The 17,567-nt window shown below is 38.1% G+C and overlaps 1 protein-coding gene and 3 pseudogenes across 1 annotated transcript; 1 reads left to right on the forward strand and 3 right to left on the reverse strand.

Annotated features, from left to right (window-relative positions):
- LOC109831118 lies at positions 467 to 2,838 on the reverse strand (annotated as a pseudogene).
- On the reverse strand, positions 7,576 to 9,037 carry LOC109831121 (annotated as a pseudogene).
- LOC109830731 lies at positions 10,365 to 11,757 on the forward strand (annotated as a pseudogene).
- LOC109831122 (glutathione S-transferase T2-like) lies at positions 13,340 to 13,945 on the reverse strand. The gene has a single exon (XM_020398460.1). The coding sequence runs from the start codon at positions 13,943 to 13,945 to the stop codon at positions 13,340 to 13,342; it is 606 nt and encodes a 201-aa protein (XP_020254049.1).

Here is a 17,567-nt window from a genome sequence, read left to right on the forward strand (position 1 = left end):
AAAAGTCACTTTTTTCTTTTCTATTGGTCTCAAGCACCAAACAGCATACCTTCACTTTATAGCAATATAAAAACTTCATGTAGTCATAGCTAGACACTTATCCCCACCAGTGATGTTGACCTTCAATATCATCACTCATCATGACGCCCACATGCATACTCAGTAGCCTTACTAATTGCGTGTGGCCACTCCTCCCTCACAACCACAACGACCAACCATTGAGATAAGCAAAGGATAGGATCTCTAGGAAAAAGAAAGGAAAAAAAAAATATTACTATAGCATTAAGAGCTCACTTGCACAAACTTTAAGCTCATCAATTGTGTATGCATTTAATATATATCTAATTAAAAGAGAAATAAAGGTGCACAACCTCTCGTCACCGCATCATGCGGCAGGAACAGGAAACCAGCCCTTTTGATTAATTTGATATTCATCGAGGGATAAGAAAATAAAGCACTCGTCACATAAATAAAATGCTGGAACTTACTTTTACTAACTTTAAACTTATCAACAAATATATATTGACAGATGCCAAGAAAAAGAAGATAAAAACTACAATACCCCCCTCTCATCTCTCGCAGGGCTATAAGAGAATCCAAGCTTTAAATCTTTTACCAAACTCTTCTATAACATAATAATAATAATAACAACAAACATACACCTAGTTGTACCTAACTTTCATCTTCAAGGAGAAAACACCCAAAGCAAAAGATGTATTTATTACTTGATAACCTCTTTGAACTGCCATTTTTTGTTACCCTCGGTAACATTCACATAACTGAACAGCCGCTGTTGGTATTCTCATCACTGAAGTAGTTTGTGTAAGGCTCCGCGTACGCCGGAGGCGCCGGCATGAAGCCCATCGGCTGCCCATAGACCGTCGGCCCGTTGTTCATGTTCATGTTTCATCATCAATCTGCGTGCTTGCTGATCTGCTGCTGCTGTTTGCTGCCGTCATCTTGCCAATGTATTCGTCTGCTGCTGTGCTGGTAATGATTGGCCTACTGGCATGCCTTGAATTGCTTGTCTCCTTGTGGATAAGCCTTGGATTGCTCCTAATGGCCCATTTCCTATGTTGGGCCCATGGCCCATCATTTTGGGATTCATTGCTGGGACTTCATTCTTCTCACCTCCTTTCTTGCTATTTTTCCCATTATTATTACTCCCGCCCTTGTTATCCTTCTCTACCGTTTTGCCGTCTTTCTTACCACCATTACTCTTCTCGCCTCCCTTCTTATCATTACCCTTCTTATTATCACTCATGGCTTTTGCGTTCATCGGCTTTAGAACATCATCAAAGTCATCGTCATCATCAATGCCATCAAGATCATCAAAATCATCATCGTCATCGTAGTCATCAAACTCATCGTCGTCGAAATCGCTTCCGTCGTCAAAATCGTCGGGGAGGCTGAACTTGACATTCTTCTGGTCCTTTGGGGGAGGCAAGTTGAAGCCCTTCAACTGAGGCAGCTTCAGATCTTTGAACATATTCTGAGGAGGCTGCTGGCCCTTCTTGTCTTTCACCACTGTCGCCGCCTTTACCCTTTTGAGGCTTTCCGTTGTCTTTCTGCTGCGATTGCCCGCCTTCGAGTTTTAGTTTCTGGAGCTGCTCTAGGAAATTGTTGTTGTTGCCGCTGATGTTGTTGTTCTTGTTGTTGTTATTGTTGTTGCCGCTGCCACCCTTTGGAGCTAGAAGTTCTGCATGCTTGCCAGATTTACTCAGCTTCTTGATAAGTGTAGAAGGATCAACACTACCAGAAACAGTCACCTTGCCGTGGTCTGGATCGATGCTGACAGTATAAACCCCTGCAAATTTCGTAAAAATAAATTAACAAACAATGGATTGGAAAAAATTATCAAGGAAAAAAAAATACTAAAGAACAAGTCATCAACCGATCGACAGGACATACCATCAATCTTCTGGAGCAGTTTCTTGACTTTCTGCTTGCATCCATCACAGTGAATGTGCACTTTAAGAACACAGGTCTGTAAGTTTTGTGCAAACAGTAAATATCTCAGAACAATAGAGTTGAACAGAAAGAGCTACAAAAGAAACTGGTACAAAAGAACAAACGAAACGATACCTGTATCTTAAGGAAGTTCTGATCTCCTTTACTCATTTCTTTTTTCCCCCCACAAATTAGGAACACCAAATGAGAGATTAGTTTCTAAGAGAATAGCTCCAGAGAGGAGAGCATAGAAGGGAGATCTATTGCAATGTGGCTCTCAGCCTAAAGAGAGGAGGGCACTTAGAGAGAGTGAGAGATATGAGAGAGAGAGGTCTCTAAGTAAGTGATATGAGAGAGAGAGAGAGAGAGGTTGGTAGGCAAAATTGAAAATGAGAGTGGGCCCTGTGCATCCCCTACTACCCATGTGATGGATGCTTGAGGACTGAGAAAGTAGGATGTGAAGCTTCCTAAATGAAGAGCCAGCTCCTCCTTTTCTTTTTTTTTTTCTCCTCCTTTAAATTAAATGCTCTCTTTGAATATATAGCTAGCTCTAAACTAAACCTTTATCTTTCAGCTATCTTTTCAGTTAGAACATTCAGATATCAGTTTCTTTAATCATCATCATCATCATCTTCACCAAATGGTTGATTGCGTCCTTGAACCTAACAGCCTGTCAAAAAATTGTCAACCTCGTTTGGACCAAGAATTTACCTTTTGTTTGGTTGGGCAACAGAATATCAGAGCTTTTGCAAGTTTTCTCCAATCTCTATAATGCAGCCAATGCTAGAGGATTAAAACACAATTTGACTTTGTTTCTAGCCTTTATTGCTTTGTTCTTAGACAACAGAAAAGGCCTTGTTTAGCTGGCAAATATTCTATAGGACTTGTTTCAGATGAAAACTCCTCATCAATCTTACCAGGAAATACTTAATTAGGTAGCTAGGTAAATTTTGACATTTTTTAATAAAACTGACAATAACAAACTGTAAAAGATAACTCATATAAGGAGAGATGGCAGAGTTCCAACATACCTCTTAAATAAGCTTGAAAAATGAAAATGTCAACCACATCTTTATATACAAATTTCCCCTTGATGGAGTAAATAAAAAAGATATCGCAAATATAATTCACAATTAGAATAAAACCTGGCATTAGCTAAGAGTGTGCCGGATGGTCGATCCCTAAAGAAATACCGAATCCAACCATATTAATCAACCATTAATCTATAGCTCAAACCTAAAGAGCAGACATTTCCTCTTCAATCTACTTCCAAACAATGTTAAACTCAAATTTCTCTTCCCCTTCCCTTCTCTACCATCCATCCAAACACAGCATAAAGAAGAACCCTAGACCTACAGGGTTTACACTTTCATAATATCAGAATACAGTCATAAGCTTCCCAAAACATTCAAATGACCTAAAAGTCATAGTAAGTATTCCTATCTAAAATGGGACTCAGTGTCTTAGAAAAGGAATTAGTTCTCACTTTGCGGAACACGGAAGTGCAGTTGATTGAACTAGCTAGTAAAGTTCCACAAATGGGTTTCTCAAGAGAAATATTCTCTCATTTCTTTTCCTTTTCTCAAATCCATGCCAGTTTAACTGTTTAAGCATCAAAGACCATTGTCCAGCACAATCCACCTCAAGCTGCCTATCAAATTCAAAAAACCTCCCTGATTTTGATCCAACTAACTGTTATTTCATTCCATGCAAAAATCAGCCCATGCCAGATCCATGTAGCAATTACTCCCGTTTCGAGCTTGTATTCCCTCGAATTTGCTGAAAAATACCATCCAACTCCTAAGTAAGATCATGAATATAACTATCCAACCTCTGAACCCACTTCAAAGTCCACCTACTTTCCCAAATTAATGCACGACCTTCAAACATCCAAGTCTTCTAACTTCATCAAAGCGCCCAGTAGTTAAATAGTGCCTGTCACTGGGAGAGCACAGTACAATGCCATGTTGTCTTCATCGATGTCTGCCAACTCCACCAAAAGTTGCTTCTTAATCATAGAGCATAACTTAGATGATTGGGACTGCATGATTTGAATAGACAACAAGAAATTACACTGTATCCAACTGTGGAATGCTGACAAGTGAAGGTCGATAGGCTGTTCTTCTCTAACAAAAGGCCCAGTTTTTGAGCTCCGTATGACTACAGCCGTGTCCCAGTGAGAAATATAATAAATCTATGTAGATGGTAGTCAAAAATAATAATTCTAGTGATATATTCATTCAGTAGATTATTAAGTCAAGCATTCGAACAAAATATCAGTCATTTCTTCCCAATAGACGTTAGTAATTGCTTGGAAATATCAGTGAGTATACTTCTTTCCGACAAAAAATGTTGTCAACAAGATGTCACGTGTAAATGACATCTTTAGCGGGTTTACTAAGGTAACTTACAAATATATGCACATATGCAATCATTAGCTAAGCAGATGTAATGCAGATATTGCAATGAGATTAATCATAGAACTACCGACAACCAGGTTCTGGTGATAAAGCTCTAAACGGTGACCAGCAGCAAGATAGAAAAAAGAGAGCATATGAATAGGGTTGTCCAAATGGGCTTCAGGCCCGGACCCGGCTAGGCCCAAACCCGGCCCGGGCCCGGATAAGGCCCGGAAAAGCCAGGCAGGCCGGGCCCTGTACCCATGTCCAGACCAATGTGGTGAAGCCCAACCCGGGCCCGGCCGGCCCGTTTTTTAATTTTATATATAATATATTTTTTTTATATTTTTTATATATAATTATAGTATGATATGGTCATTAATGCATACGTATATATATATGGTCATTAATGCATACGTATATATATTTTTTGAAGTATATATTGTCATTAATGTATACTTATATATACTTACATAGTTACATACATATTTCTAATGTACTATATATAATTATAGTATGATATGGTTATTAATGTATGCTTTAAATTAATTTTCTAATCAATTTTTAATAAAAAATTAAAAAATCAAAAAAATACAAAAAAAAAGAAAATCAGAGCCGGCCCGAAGCCCGGCCCGGTTTGGCCCGGACCTGGACCCGGGCCCTGCGCGGGCACCTCGGGTCCGGGTCCGGGCTAGGCATTTTGCTCGGCCCGAACCCGAAAATCCGGGCCAGGCCAGGTCGGGCCAGCCCGTTTGGACAGCTCTACATATGAATACATATTGGCAACAGAAAAGCTTATACTAACATATTATCCTTCCAAGCATATATGCACAAAATAAGAACAAATATGCAGCAAAAACTAACTAGCAACAGAATACAACTTACACTTGAGCCCTTACCACATCTATTTTGCTAACAGAAAATTAAGGTGGAGACACTTACCCTGGTAGGTGGGCTCTGCATTGGTCCCAATAAATTGACAACCATAACTCAGCTTGAATTTTTATATAGGTTTTCTTTTTTACTTGTTCATAAAGACAAAAGTGAAATGCATGATAGAGGTTTTCTACAACTGTCATATGACATATAGTTTATTGAGAGGGGAAAAAAATGTATAAGGGTTTGTATGTGTTTCTGCCTGGTCTGTTAAACCCCCCAACAACAGCAAAGAGGGGGGTGGGGAGGTGTGCACATATTTGTAATGTACATGTTAATAATAAGCATACTAATAACTACACAAGGTTCCAGCAAAAATTTTCAAAATTGAATGTCTGATGTTTTACGATTTATTAAATGGAAATCAAGAAATATTAAAGGTCTGAAAGGATCCATTAACCCATTAATCAAACCAGGAAAGAAATGATTACAATATAAATCCCCTGAAAGACATTCTTGTATTGAAAACTGCTAAATAGAATTGCTAGTTTAATTCATGTCTAATATAGGACTCCGGAGTAGAACCTTGGTTCTAGTAACGGTATGGAGGATAGATGTTAAGTAAAGGGAGAAATCAAGACAGCAAGAGACAAGAGTTACACGATTGTCCGCGGGTGAATCAGCAATCAAATAATCCACTATCAAGATGAGAGTTACATCAAGTAATTATAATCCTTACCTTACAAAACAATCTTCTTATATCCAAGCTTGCACTCCTATTGTATATTTCTAGTATGTATATCAGTATATGCACCATCAACACTAGAAGAACTTCAAATCAAGAACCCTGTAAGGAAAGAAGAACCCAACCACTTGTAATCACGTAGGGGAAGAAACTTGCACTCGTTAACAGGCACCCTAATAACAAATCCTTAAGATGATGTGAAACATAATATAAGTTGTTTCCAGAAGAATAATTTTTCAAAACAGACTCATTCGGATTTTTATTTTTCAAAATCGACCGTTTTTTCTTTTATTTATCAAAACCGACCGGATTTTGTGATTAGCAGGTTAATCACTATCCTAAATAGTCGGGGTTGCCAACCCCGACTATTTAGGAGGGTGTTAAACCCTAATTAAAGGCCTTAATTAGGGTTTAACACCCTCCTAAATAGTCGGGGTTGGCAACCCCGACTATTTAGGATAGTGATTAATCTGCTAATCACAAAATCCGGTCGGTTTTGATAAATAAAAGAAAAAACGGTCGATTTTGAAAAATAAAAAACTAAATGGGTCGATTTTGAAAAATTGTTCTTTCCAGAATACAGTTCATACGGGACAAAATTCTTGCAAAATTATTGTGGAGATTTCTTATAGAGTGATTATGGAGATTAATGTTATCACTAGATCAAGTCCCTTAAGAAAGAAACATGGAAGTCCAATAGCATATGATAATTAGACTTTTAGTTTTAAAATCATCGGTGGTACTGTTAAAATTATAATCTCTGATCAGCAAGATTCACATGCATCAATACTGAAGATGTCGATCCAAAAAATATGCTACAAATCAGTTTTTAAGGGCTGTTTGTTATCCTTCTTAGACATTTTTTTTAAGTTTTTCAATCACATCTAGTTAACTAGTGAAAATTTGTAGTTAGATGCAAATGCATCATATAATATCATGGCAAGCTCTTTGTACCATGAACATTCCCTATCTTAGAATAACCTCAGCCGATCTGATACTTCAATTTGGGTATGCTCCCAGAAGTTGATGTGACAGTGTTGTTTTGTTTTGTTTGCCCATGTTCATGGGACGTAGTTGAAGACAGTTCTACATCAAGTCCACTGAAGGCTGCGCCTGATGCCCAAGGCACTGCAGTGTGCAGTAGCAGCTCCCCATAGCACATGCAGGGTGCTCCTCTTCTGCCAGACAGGTCCACGCCCTTAGACCATCTCCAGCAGGAGGTGAAATTTCACCTCCTTCTCTCCTGCCACATCACTTTATTTAATTTAATAATCTTCATTTCCCTATCAACTCTACAGCAGGAGATTTTTCAGAAAGTTTTTTACTTTATTTGGGCCCCACCATAACCACATCACTTCAACATATACCCCACCATATTTATTCATTCTTTTTCCTATTTCATATATATTACTATTTTATTATTATTATTATTAATATAACTCATATATTTATAATTATAATTTATTAATAATTCAATAAATAATATATAATATTTAAATATATATTATTAATTTAATTTTCAATAATATTTTTAAATTAACATAAAATAACACACGATTTTATTAAGCATACGAAAAATCAAACACACCCAAATTATTGAAAACATTAAAGAAAACACACTAAATTGCTAAATCTAATCGGAGGTTGTCCCAAACTTCTGCCAAATGTGCTCGATGAGATCCTTCTTCAGCTGAATATGTTGGGTCTTATCTCGTAGTTCCGCTCTAGTCTGATTATCTGCCTCAGATCGGTGTTGAACATGGACTTGAAACTCCGGCAACACGTCTGTTTGAACATTAAAAGAGGCGCTAGAGCTAGCATTGTTCGACGGTTCAAAGTCGATATTTTCCCAGTTTCGCGAATACGTATCTCGTTCATCCTCTACTATCATGTTATGTAAAATAATGCACGCCCTCATTATTTTTCCTAAGACATCAAGATCCCACATTCTAGCTGGTTGGCGGACAATAGCGAAGCGTGCTTGGAGTACCCCGAATGCGCGTTCCACGTCCTTCCTGCATGATTCCTGTTGTTTGGCAAAAAATTGATGTTTGTTGCCTTAGGGCATTTGAATTGACTGCACGAAGACAGGCCACTTAGGGTAGATTCCGTCGGCAAGATAGTATGCAAGATTGTACTCCCGCCCATTCACGGTGAAGTTTACCCGTGGAGCTTCACCCGACTCAATGTCGTCAAAAACCGGTGACCTATCTAGTACATTTATGTCATTCAAACTACCAGGAAGCCCTAAAAAAACATGTCATATCCACAAATCATATGACGCAACTGCCTCGAGGATAACTGTTGCCGTCCCCTTGTGTCCACTAGTAAACTGCCCTTGCCAAGCCTTAGACCATATGCAGCAGGGGTTATTTGAAGAGATATTTGGTTGCAGCAGGAGTTTTTTGAAAAGGTGAATCAAAAAGACAAGGCTAAGGGGTGAAAAATTCACCCCGGGTATTTCTGACCTGGTGGGCCCCACCTCATTAAATGCATGGCAGGTTTATTAAAAAAAATTAAATAGAAGCCGCCCAATTAGAAACGGGCACGTGGACGCGTGCATGGAGGCTGCAGGCGCATGCCTGCCAGCTGCCGCGTGGCGAAATCTGATTGGGCGGCAATTTTTGTTTTCCTCCTTATTTTTAATTGATATTTTTTGAGAAAAATACAATGAATTAAATGAATTAATTTATAATTTTTATACCATTAATTTTTATTTTTCAAACTCTATAAATAGAGACTAACTTTGTGTCATTTGGACACAAAAAAAAATCTGAGTTTCTACACCCTATTCTTCTTCTTTCTACAATTTGAAGCTAGTTTCTTCATGGATCCTTCACAAAACTATCCTAATTTTTCCTACAACTACAACTTTCCTAACCAACCTCAAAATACCCTCCCTCAACCACAACATCCAAATATACAACGCCCCGAAAATACTCAAAATACGGGGATGCAGCCCAATTTTCAAATGCCGTACATGATGCAACCAAATTTCGGCATGCAATATCCTTATCTTCCTTACGGTTATCCTCCAGTTCCAGGAAGCAGCTATGTTCCCTCCCATATGAATTGTCTTAACACGGAGTCGAGTGAGCCAGCGACACCCCGGTTTAGTAGCGGATCTACAGATATCCCAGAATTTTCCACCCAAATGTCTTTGGGAAATGTTGGTGGGGATACTCCTCACAGTTTTCTCCCTCCAACCCAACAATCATCAAAGAGATCAAGTTATGAAACTTAGACCACCGAAGACAACATACTTTTACTAACTGGTTATTTTCACGTTAGTAATGATAGTGAGTTGGGGAACAACCAAAAGGGTAAAACTTTCTGGGGTAAAATTACACAGTACGTGAATGAGAACGCCAAAAGTGGAAAGGAGAGGATTGTGTCTCGGTGCCATAGTCATTTCAAAGACATCAACAGAAAGATATCCAGTTTCATTGGCTGCTACAGTACTGCATGTAGGGAGAAGCGTAGCGGTTGGTCCGATGAAAACTACATATCCAAGGCAAGAGAGTTGTACTTTGAGAAAATAGGTACGACGTTTAATTTGGTGGATGAGTGGAAGGTGGTTCGTAATCAACCCAAATATATGACAGGAGGAAATGCATCCGGTAGTAGTGGCTCTAAAAGAAAGAGTAGTGGTGAGGATGTTGAATCATCAACTCCTACCCTTGTACGTCCAGAGGGTAGGGACGTGGCAAAGAAGAAAGCTAGAGGTTCCTCTAGTAAAACATCTGTGTCAAGGAAATCAAAGGGGGCAATTGAGGAGGAGTTATCTAAGCTAGTCAGTGCTCATGAAAAATTTGAAGAGAAAAGATCAAGTACTGCTTCAGCTATGAATAACCTGGCTCATTCCAAGAATATGGAGATGTGGTTATTCTTGAAAAACAAACCAGATCGTGACGATGAAGATGAAAAAGCTTATAATATGTTGAGGAAGTACCTGTTTGGAAAATAAGACCTTCTCAAGAAGTTATGATTGTGTGTTTTCTTTCTGATGTTTTTGTGTGCCGTTTGTTTAATTTTGGAGTTGTGTGGGTGCCTATGTTTGTTGAATGTATTAATAAAAGTGTTGTTTATGTTTGAATAAAATTGTTGTTTATGTTTCAATAAAGCCGATTGATATTGACTTCTCACTGCATAATAGTACAAAAGATACAATTACTACTCACTGCAAAAACAAACAAATGTTGAATTGACCTTTCACTGCAAAAAATACAAAGGATGAAATGACTACACCTGCATAATAATACAAAATATGAATTGACAACTCTCTGCACATGCATGCCCTATGACACATGTCTCTGCAATTGCATGTGAATTCAATTATTTGAACAACTACCCTTCATTATATAAACTGATCAGATGCACATCATAAGTATACCTATCAACATTTCAAAAATCATAGCATCCAATGGATCCTTTCCTAAATGAGTTTAGTCTAGAAGAGTTCCAACAACAATGGGAAATAGAAGAAAAAATACTTGATAGGCAGCGAGAACTTCTTGAAGAATTGCAAAGGAGAAGCGAACAACCACGTAAGAGGAAATCCATACATAGAGATCATCATGCAGCGCATGAGAGACTCATGGCCGACTACTTTGCCGGGTCATGCACTTACACTAACGCCCAGTTCCGACACAGGTATCGAATGAAAGGCCTCTCTTTCTACGAATTGTGGACTCTATATCAAATTACGACGATTACTTCACACAACGGCGCAATAATGCGGGCAAGCTTGGGTTAACGCCTATCCAGAAGTGTACGGCTGCCATACGCATGCTCGCATATGGAGTCGCAGCCGATGCTTGTGATGAGTACGTCAAGATAGGAGAATCCACTGCTATCGAGTGTACTCGCAAGTTTTGCGAAGGGGTAATAGCATTGTTTCAAGATGAATACTTACGACGACCAAATGTGGAAGACTTGCAGAGGTTGCTCCAAGTTGGACAGGAACGTGGATTCCCAGGGATGATTGGAAGTATTGATTGCATGCACTGGCAGTGGAAAAATTGTCCTAAGGCTTGGCAAGGACAGTTTACTAGTGGACACAAGGGGACGGCAACAGTTATCCTCGAGGCAGTTGCGTCATATGATTTGTGGATATGGCATGCTTTTTTAGGGCTTCCTGGTAGTTTGAATGACATAAATGTACTAGATAGGTCACCGGTTTTTGACGACATTGAGTCAGGTGAAGCTCCACGGGTAAACTTCACCGTGAATGGGCGAGAGTATAATCTTGCATACTATCTTGCCGACGGAATCTACCCTAAGTGGTCTGTCTTCGTGCAGTCAATTCAAATGCCCCAAGGCATCAAACATCAATTTTTTGCCAAACAACAGGAATCATGCAGGAAGGACGTGGAACGCGCATTCGGGGTACTCCAAGCACGCTTCGCTATTGTCCGCCAACCAGCTAGAATGTGGGATCTTGATGTCTTAGGAAAAATAATGAGGACGTGAATTATTTTACATAACATGATAGTAGAGGATGAACGAGATACGTATTCGCGAAATTGGGAAAATATCGACTTTGAACCGTCGAACAATGCTAGCTCTAGCGCCTCTTTCAATGTTCAAACAGACGTGTTGCCGGAGTTTCAAGTCCATGTTCAACACCGATCTGAGGCAGATAATCAGACTAGAGCGGAACTACGAGATAAGACCCAACATATTCAGCTGAAGAAGGATCTCATCGAGCACATTTGGCAGAAGTTTGGGACAACCTCCGATTAGATTTAGCAATTTAGTGTGTGTTTTCTTTAATGTTTTCAATAATTTGGGTGTGTTTGGTTTTCCGTATGCTTAATAAAACCGTGTGTTATTTTATGTTAACATAAAAATATTATTGAAAATTAAATTAATAATATATATTTAAATATTATATATTATTTATTGAATTATTAATAAATTATAATTATAAATATATGAGTTATAATAATAATAATAATAATAATAAAATAGTAATATATATGAAATAGGAAAAAGAATGAATAAATATGGTGGGGTATATGTTGAAGTGAAGTGGTTTATGGTGGGTCCCAAATAAAGTAAAAAACTTTCTGAAAAATCTCCTGCTGTAGAGTTGATAGGAAAATAAAGATTATTGAATTAAATAAAGTGATGTGGCAGGAGAGAATGAGGTGAAATTTCACCTCTTGCTGGAGATGGTCTTAGGACAATTTTTCCACTGCCAGTGCATGCAATCAATACTTCCAATCATCCCTGGGAATCCACGTTCATGTCCAACTTGGAGCAACCTCTGCAAGTCTTCCACATTTGATCGTCGTAAGTATTCATCTTCAAACAATGCTATTACCCCTTCGCAAAACTTGCGAGTACACTCGATAGCAGTGGATTCTCCTATCTTGATGTAGTCATCACAAGCATCGGCTGCGACTCCATATGCGAGCATGCGTATGGCAGCCGTACACTTCTGGATAGGCAAGCACCGGCGCGACTCCATATGCGAGCATGCGTATGGCAGCCGTACACTTCTGGATAGGCGTTAACCCAAGCTTGCCCGCATTATTGCGCCGTTGTGTGAAGTAATCCTCGTAATTTGATATAGAGTCCATAATTCGTAGAAAGAGAGGTCTTTTCATTCGATACCTGCGTCGGAACTGGGCGTCAGTGTAAGTGCATGACTCGGCAAAGTAGTCGGCCATGAGTCTCTCATGCGCTGCATGATGATCTCTATGTATGGATTTCCTCTTACGTGGTTGTTCGCTTCTCCTTTGCAATTCTTCAAGAAGTTCTCGTTGCCTATCAAGTATTTTTTTCTTCTATTTCCCATTGTTGTTGGAACTCTTCTAGACTAAACTCATTTAGGAAAGGATCCGTTGGATGCTATGATTTTTGAAATGTTGATAGGTATACTTATGATGTGCATCTGATCAGTTTATATAATGAAGAGTAGTTGTTCAAATAATTGAATTCACATGCAATTGCAGAGACATGTGTCATAGGGCATGCAACATCAGAGACATGTGTCGTAAGGCATGCAACATCAGAGACATGTGTCATAGGGCAAGCATGTGCAGAGAGTTGTCAATTCATATTTTGTATTATTATGCAGGTGTAGTCATTTCATCCTTAGTATTTTTTTGCAGTGAAAGGTCAATTCAACATTTGTTTGTTTTTGCAGTGAGTAGTAATTGTATCTTTTGTACTATTATGCAGTGAGAAGTCATTATCAATCGGCTTTATTGAAACATAAACAACAATTTTATTCAAACATAAACAACACTTTTATTAATACATTCAACAAACATAGGCACCCACACAACTCCAAAATTAAACAAACGGCACACAAAAACATCAGAAAGAAAACACACAATCATAACTTCTTGAGAAGGTCTTATTTTCCAAACAGGTTCTTCCTCAACATATTATAAGCTTCTTCATCTTCATCGTCACGATCTGGTTTGTTTTTCAAGAATAACCACATCTCCATATTCTTGGAATGAGCCAGGTTATTCATAGCTGAAGCAGTACTTGATCTTTTCTCTTCAAATTTTTCATGAGCACTGACTAGCTTAGATAACTCCTCCTCAATTGCCCCCTTTGATTTCCTTGACACAGATGTTTTACTAGAGGAACCTCTAGCTTTCTTCTTTGCCACGTCCCTACCCTCTGGACGTACAAGGGTAGGAGTTGATGATTCAACATCCTCACCACTACTCTTTCTTTTAGAGCCACTACTACCGGATGCATTTCCTCCTGTCATATATTTGGGTTGATTACGAACCACCTTCCACTCATCCACCAAATTAAACGTCGTACCTATTTTCTCAAAGTACAACTCTCTTGCCTTGGATATGTAGTTTTCATCGGACCAACCGCTACGCTTCTCCCTACATGCAGTACTGTAGCAGCCAATGAAACTGGATATCTTTCTGTTGATGTCTTTGAAATGACTATGGCACCGAGACAATCCTCTCCTTTCCACTTTTGGCGTTCTCATTCACGTACTATGTAATTTTACCCCAGAAAGTTTTACCCTTTTGGTTGTTCCCCAACTCACTATCATTACTAACGTGAAAATAACCAGTTAGTAAAAGTATGTTGTCTTCGGTGGTCCAAGTTTCATAACTTGATCTCTTTGCCAGTTAGTAAAAGTATGTTGTCTTCGGTGGTCCAAGTTTCATAACTTGATCTCTTTGCTGATTGTTGGTTTGGAGGGAGAAAACTGTGAGGAGTATCCCCACCAACATTTCCCAAAGACATTTGGGTAGAAAATTCTGGGATATCTGTAGATCCGCTACTAAACCGGGGTGTCGCTGGCTCACTCGACTCCGTGTTAGGACAATTCATATGGGAGGGAACATAGCTGCTTCCCGGAACTGGAGGATAACCGTAAGGAAGATAAGGATATTGCATGCCGAAATTTGGTTGCATCATGTACGGCATTTGAAAATTGGGCTGCATCCCCGTATTTTGAGTATTTTCGGGGCGTTGTATATTTGGATGTTGTGGTTGAGGGAGGGTATTTTGAGGTTGGTTAGGAAAGTTGTAGTTGTAGGAAAAATTAGGATAGTTTTGTGAAGGATCCATGAAGAAACTAGCTTCAAATTGTAGAAAGAAGAAGAATAGGGTGTAGAAACTCAGATTTTTTTTTTGTGTTCAAATGACACAAAGTTAATCTCTATTTATAGAGTTTGAAAAATGAAAATTAATGGTATAAAAATTATAAATTAATTCATTGTATTTATCTCAAAAAATATCAATTAAAAATAATGAGGAAAACAAAAATTGTCGCCCAATCAGATTTCGCCACGCGGCAGCTGGCAGGCATGCGCCTGCAGCCTCCATGCACGCGTCCACGTGCCCGTTTCTGATTGGGCGGCTTCTATTTAATTTTTTTTTTTAATAAACCTGCCATGCATTTAATGAGGTGGGGCCCACCAGGTCAGAAATACCCGGGGTGAATTTTTCACCCCTTGGCCTTATCTTTTTGATTCACCTTTTCAAAAAACTCCTGCTGCAACCAAATATCTCTTCAAATAACCCCTGCTGCATATGGTCTTAGTGGCCTTGAAAGCATGTTACACTTTTTGGCTGAAGCAACGCCCAACTGTTGTTGGGTTTCATACTTGGTAACACAATTAAAAACATAAAGTAAGTTGCAAGCAGCAATAACCACCTCAGTACTGCAGTAGTGAAAGGTTTAACAACAACACTGGTTTGCTGCTTCAATGCAATGCTATTGTTCCACTTTCTATCTTTTTCTTCTTTGGATGTTTTGGTTACATTCAAAAGGCAAAACTAAAATGTAAGACTATTAGAAACTTAGATTTCATACAGATAGTATAACAATAATTTTAACTTAGAATTCTATATTTGTTATCTTCATAATATAAATTTCGCATGTCCCCACTTCAGCGAGGGCCGAGGTGTGTATCTCGCACCTTGTGCGCATAGTATGGTAATGAGCTTTTGCGCCCTGCATTTACGCCTTCCATGTTGATAACACTAGTCAAGAGTCAAGACTAACTGAGATTGCTTGAAACCACCACGAAGTTTCAATACATTAAACACCCCTAGTGATTATTATTGTCTCTTAAGGATAGAGTTGTCTGCTAATCAGATGCTTGACAAACGTCACTTTCCTCCAAACCACAGAAAACAAAATTTAAACCCTTAAATAACTTAAATTTCATGCCAAATTATTTCAGTTCACCTTGTTTCTTTGGAGCTTAACATAACCAAATTTTTGTTGAGCCACACATGTGAAAGCCTGAAGTTTCAACCATGTCATTTTAGTTATCATACTTTCAACTCTTATTAACCCTTTCAACAAGCTGAGTTGTCAAATCCCTACTAAGGTTTTAAAAAATTGGATATCGGAGAAATATTGGATGGCCAAAATCCATAACTGATTGCAGATGTTGGGGGGAAATGGGAGATAATGTAGTAAGTATTGGAATTACATATCGGATGATGTGCATATATAATATAATGTCCTAAAATATTAATCTAAACATACTTAATGAAATCTAAGGATACAAAAATGTAAATAACATATGTCTATGATCACTAACAAATTATAGAAACCTACTTAGGAAAAGAAACATATAAGAATGTCGCTAAGAGCCTCATAGGGACAGAATTTTTGCTAAAAAAATTAAAGCAATTTTACAGAACTATATTGCTTTGTGATAAGCTATATGAAAGGATATATCGGCCAACATATAGACTGCTATATCGGCCTTGTCGGGGATATATCACCCAAAAATGCTAAAAAGCGGTAAAGGATATCGAGACCATATTGTCTTACAGCAAGACTTATAAAAGGATATATCAGGTTATATCGGGGATATTAAAAATAATGGATTATTATTCCCTATGCATGTGAAAGATGAAATTAAACTACCCAGAGATAGGTAAGAAACGAGAAGGCAATGACTTTTTGGTTGTCATATGCAAGTGTGATGTAATGTCAAATAAGATTATGCGGAGTTGAAACGAAGGTGCAGATTGGGAGAGAATTTTAAGCTGAAAAAATTATGCAGATTTGCAATATTACAGCTTACAACCTTGCTAAAATCCAACTAAAATACAACTATACAAGGTTTGGAAGCGGTAAAGACCAATTAAAATCACGTAGAGAAATAGAGAAGGCAAAGTATTATTTAATTTAATCCTAATCTCTCTTAAATATAGAATAGGAGAGTTATATAGGCGAAATATGAATATTGGCCCAATTACCCAAATACCTAAATAGTTAAACATATAATATCTTGTAACACTACCCCTCAAGCTAAAGCAGTAACCTCAGTATTGTTCATGATGAACAGTATATGCGTTTTTTTATTTAGATTATTTTGTAGAGGATGTTTGATAAGATCTAGAAAACAATGATGTTGAAGTTATTGTTGATGTTATTCAAGCCGTTGATGCCATCAAAAATGTTGTTATAGCTGCATAGGGGAGCATGAAGGCCATGCAAAAACCCCTCGACAGCCTCGAGATCTAGAAAGATGAGAGAAGTTGCTAAGATCAAGTTGGCTTTGATACCATATAGAGAAATTGAGAAGGCAAAGTTATTATTTAATCTAACCTTAATCTCTCTTAAATAGAGAATATGAGGGTTACATAAGTAGATATGGATATGGACCCATTTACCCAAATATTAATAATAATTGAAAAATCTTTGCTTGGCATAAATGTAACACACATTGTTACATGTCAAAACTGATTACCAAAGTGCTAGAATTGAGCAACATACCTTTTTATATCTTGAAAATTTTTCGGACTACAAGTTGTTAATCGTGCTTAATAACAACTATTTTCTCCTAGATAGAGTGGTAATCACAACTGGCACAAGATTTGTGGTACACTTGGTTCATGATGCAATTATGAAGTACACCACCTTGAACGGTGTGTACAATAAAGAGGACTAAATCAGATTGATATTATACCTCATATATGATTGATTGATTTTCTAGGGCTATTTGAATAACTAAGCATCTTTATTTGTGTGCATGTTGGACAGAGAAGAGACCTACAAATAGACTAGGAAACTATATAATTAAGGTATATGACAATAAAAAAGTTCCCTCTTTTCATAAAGTAGAAAGCAACTA

Source organism: Asparagus officinalis, chromosome 2, assembly GCF_001876935.1.
Source record: "Asparagus officinalis chromosome 2, Aspof.V1, whole genome shotgun sequence".
In the NCBI taxonomy this organism is placed as follows: Eukaryota; Viridiplantae; Streptophyta; class Magnoliopsida; order Asparagales; family Asparagaceae; genus Asparagus; species Asparagus officinalis.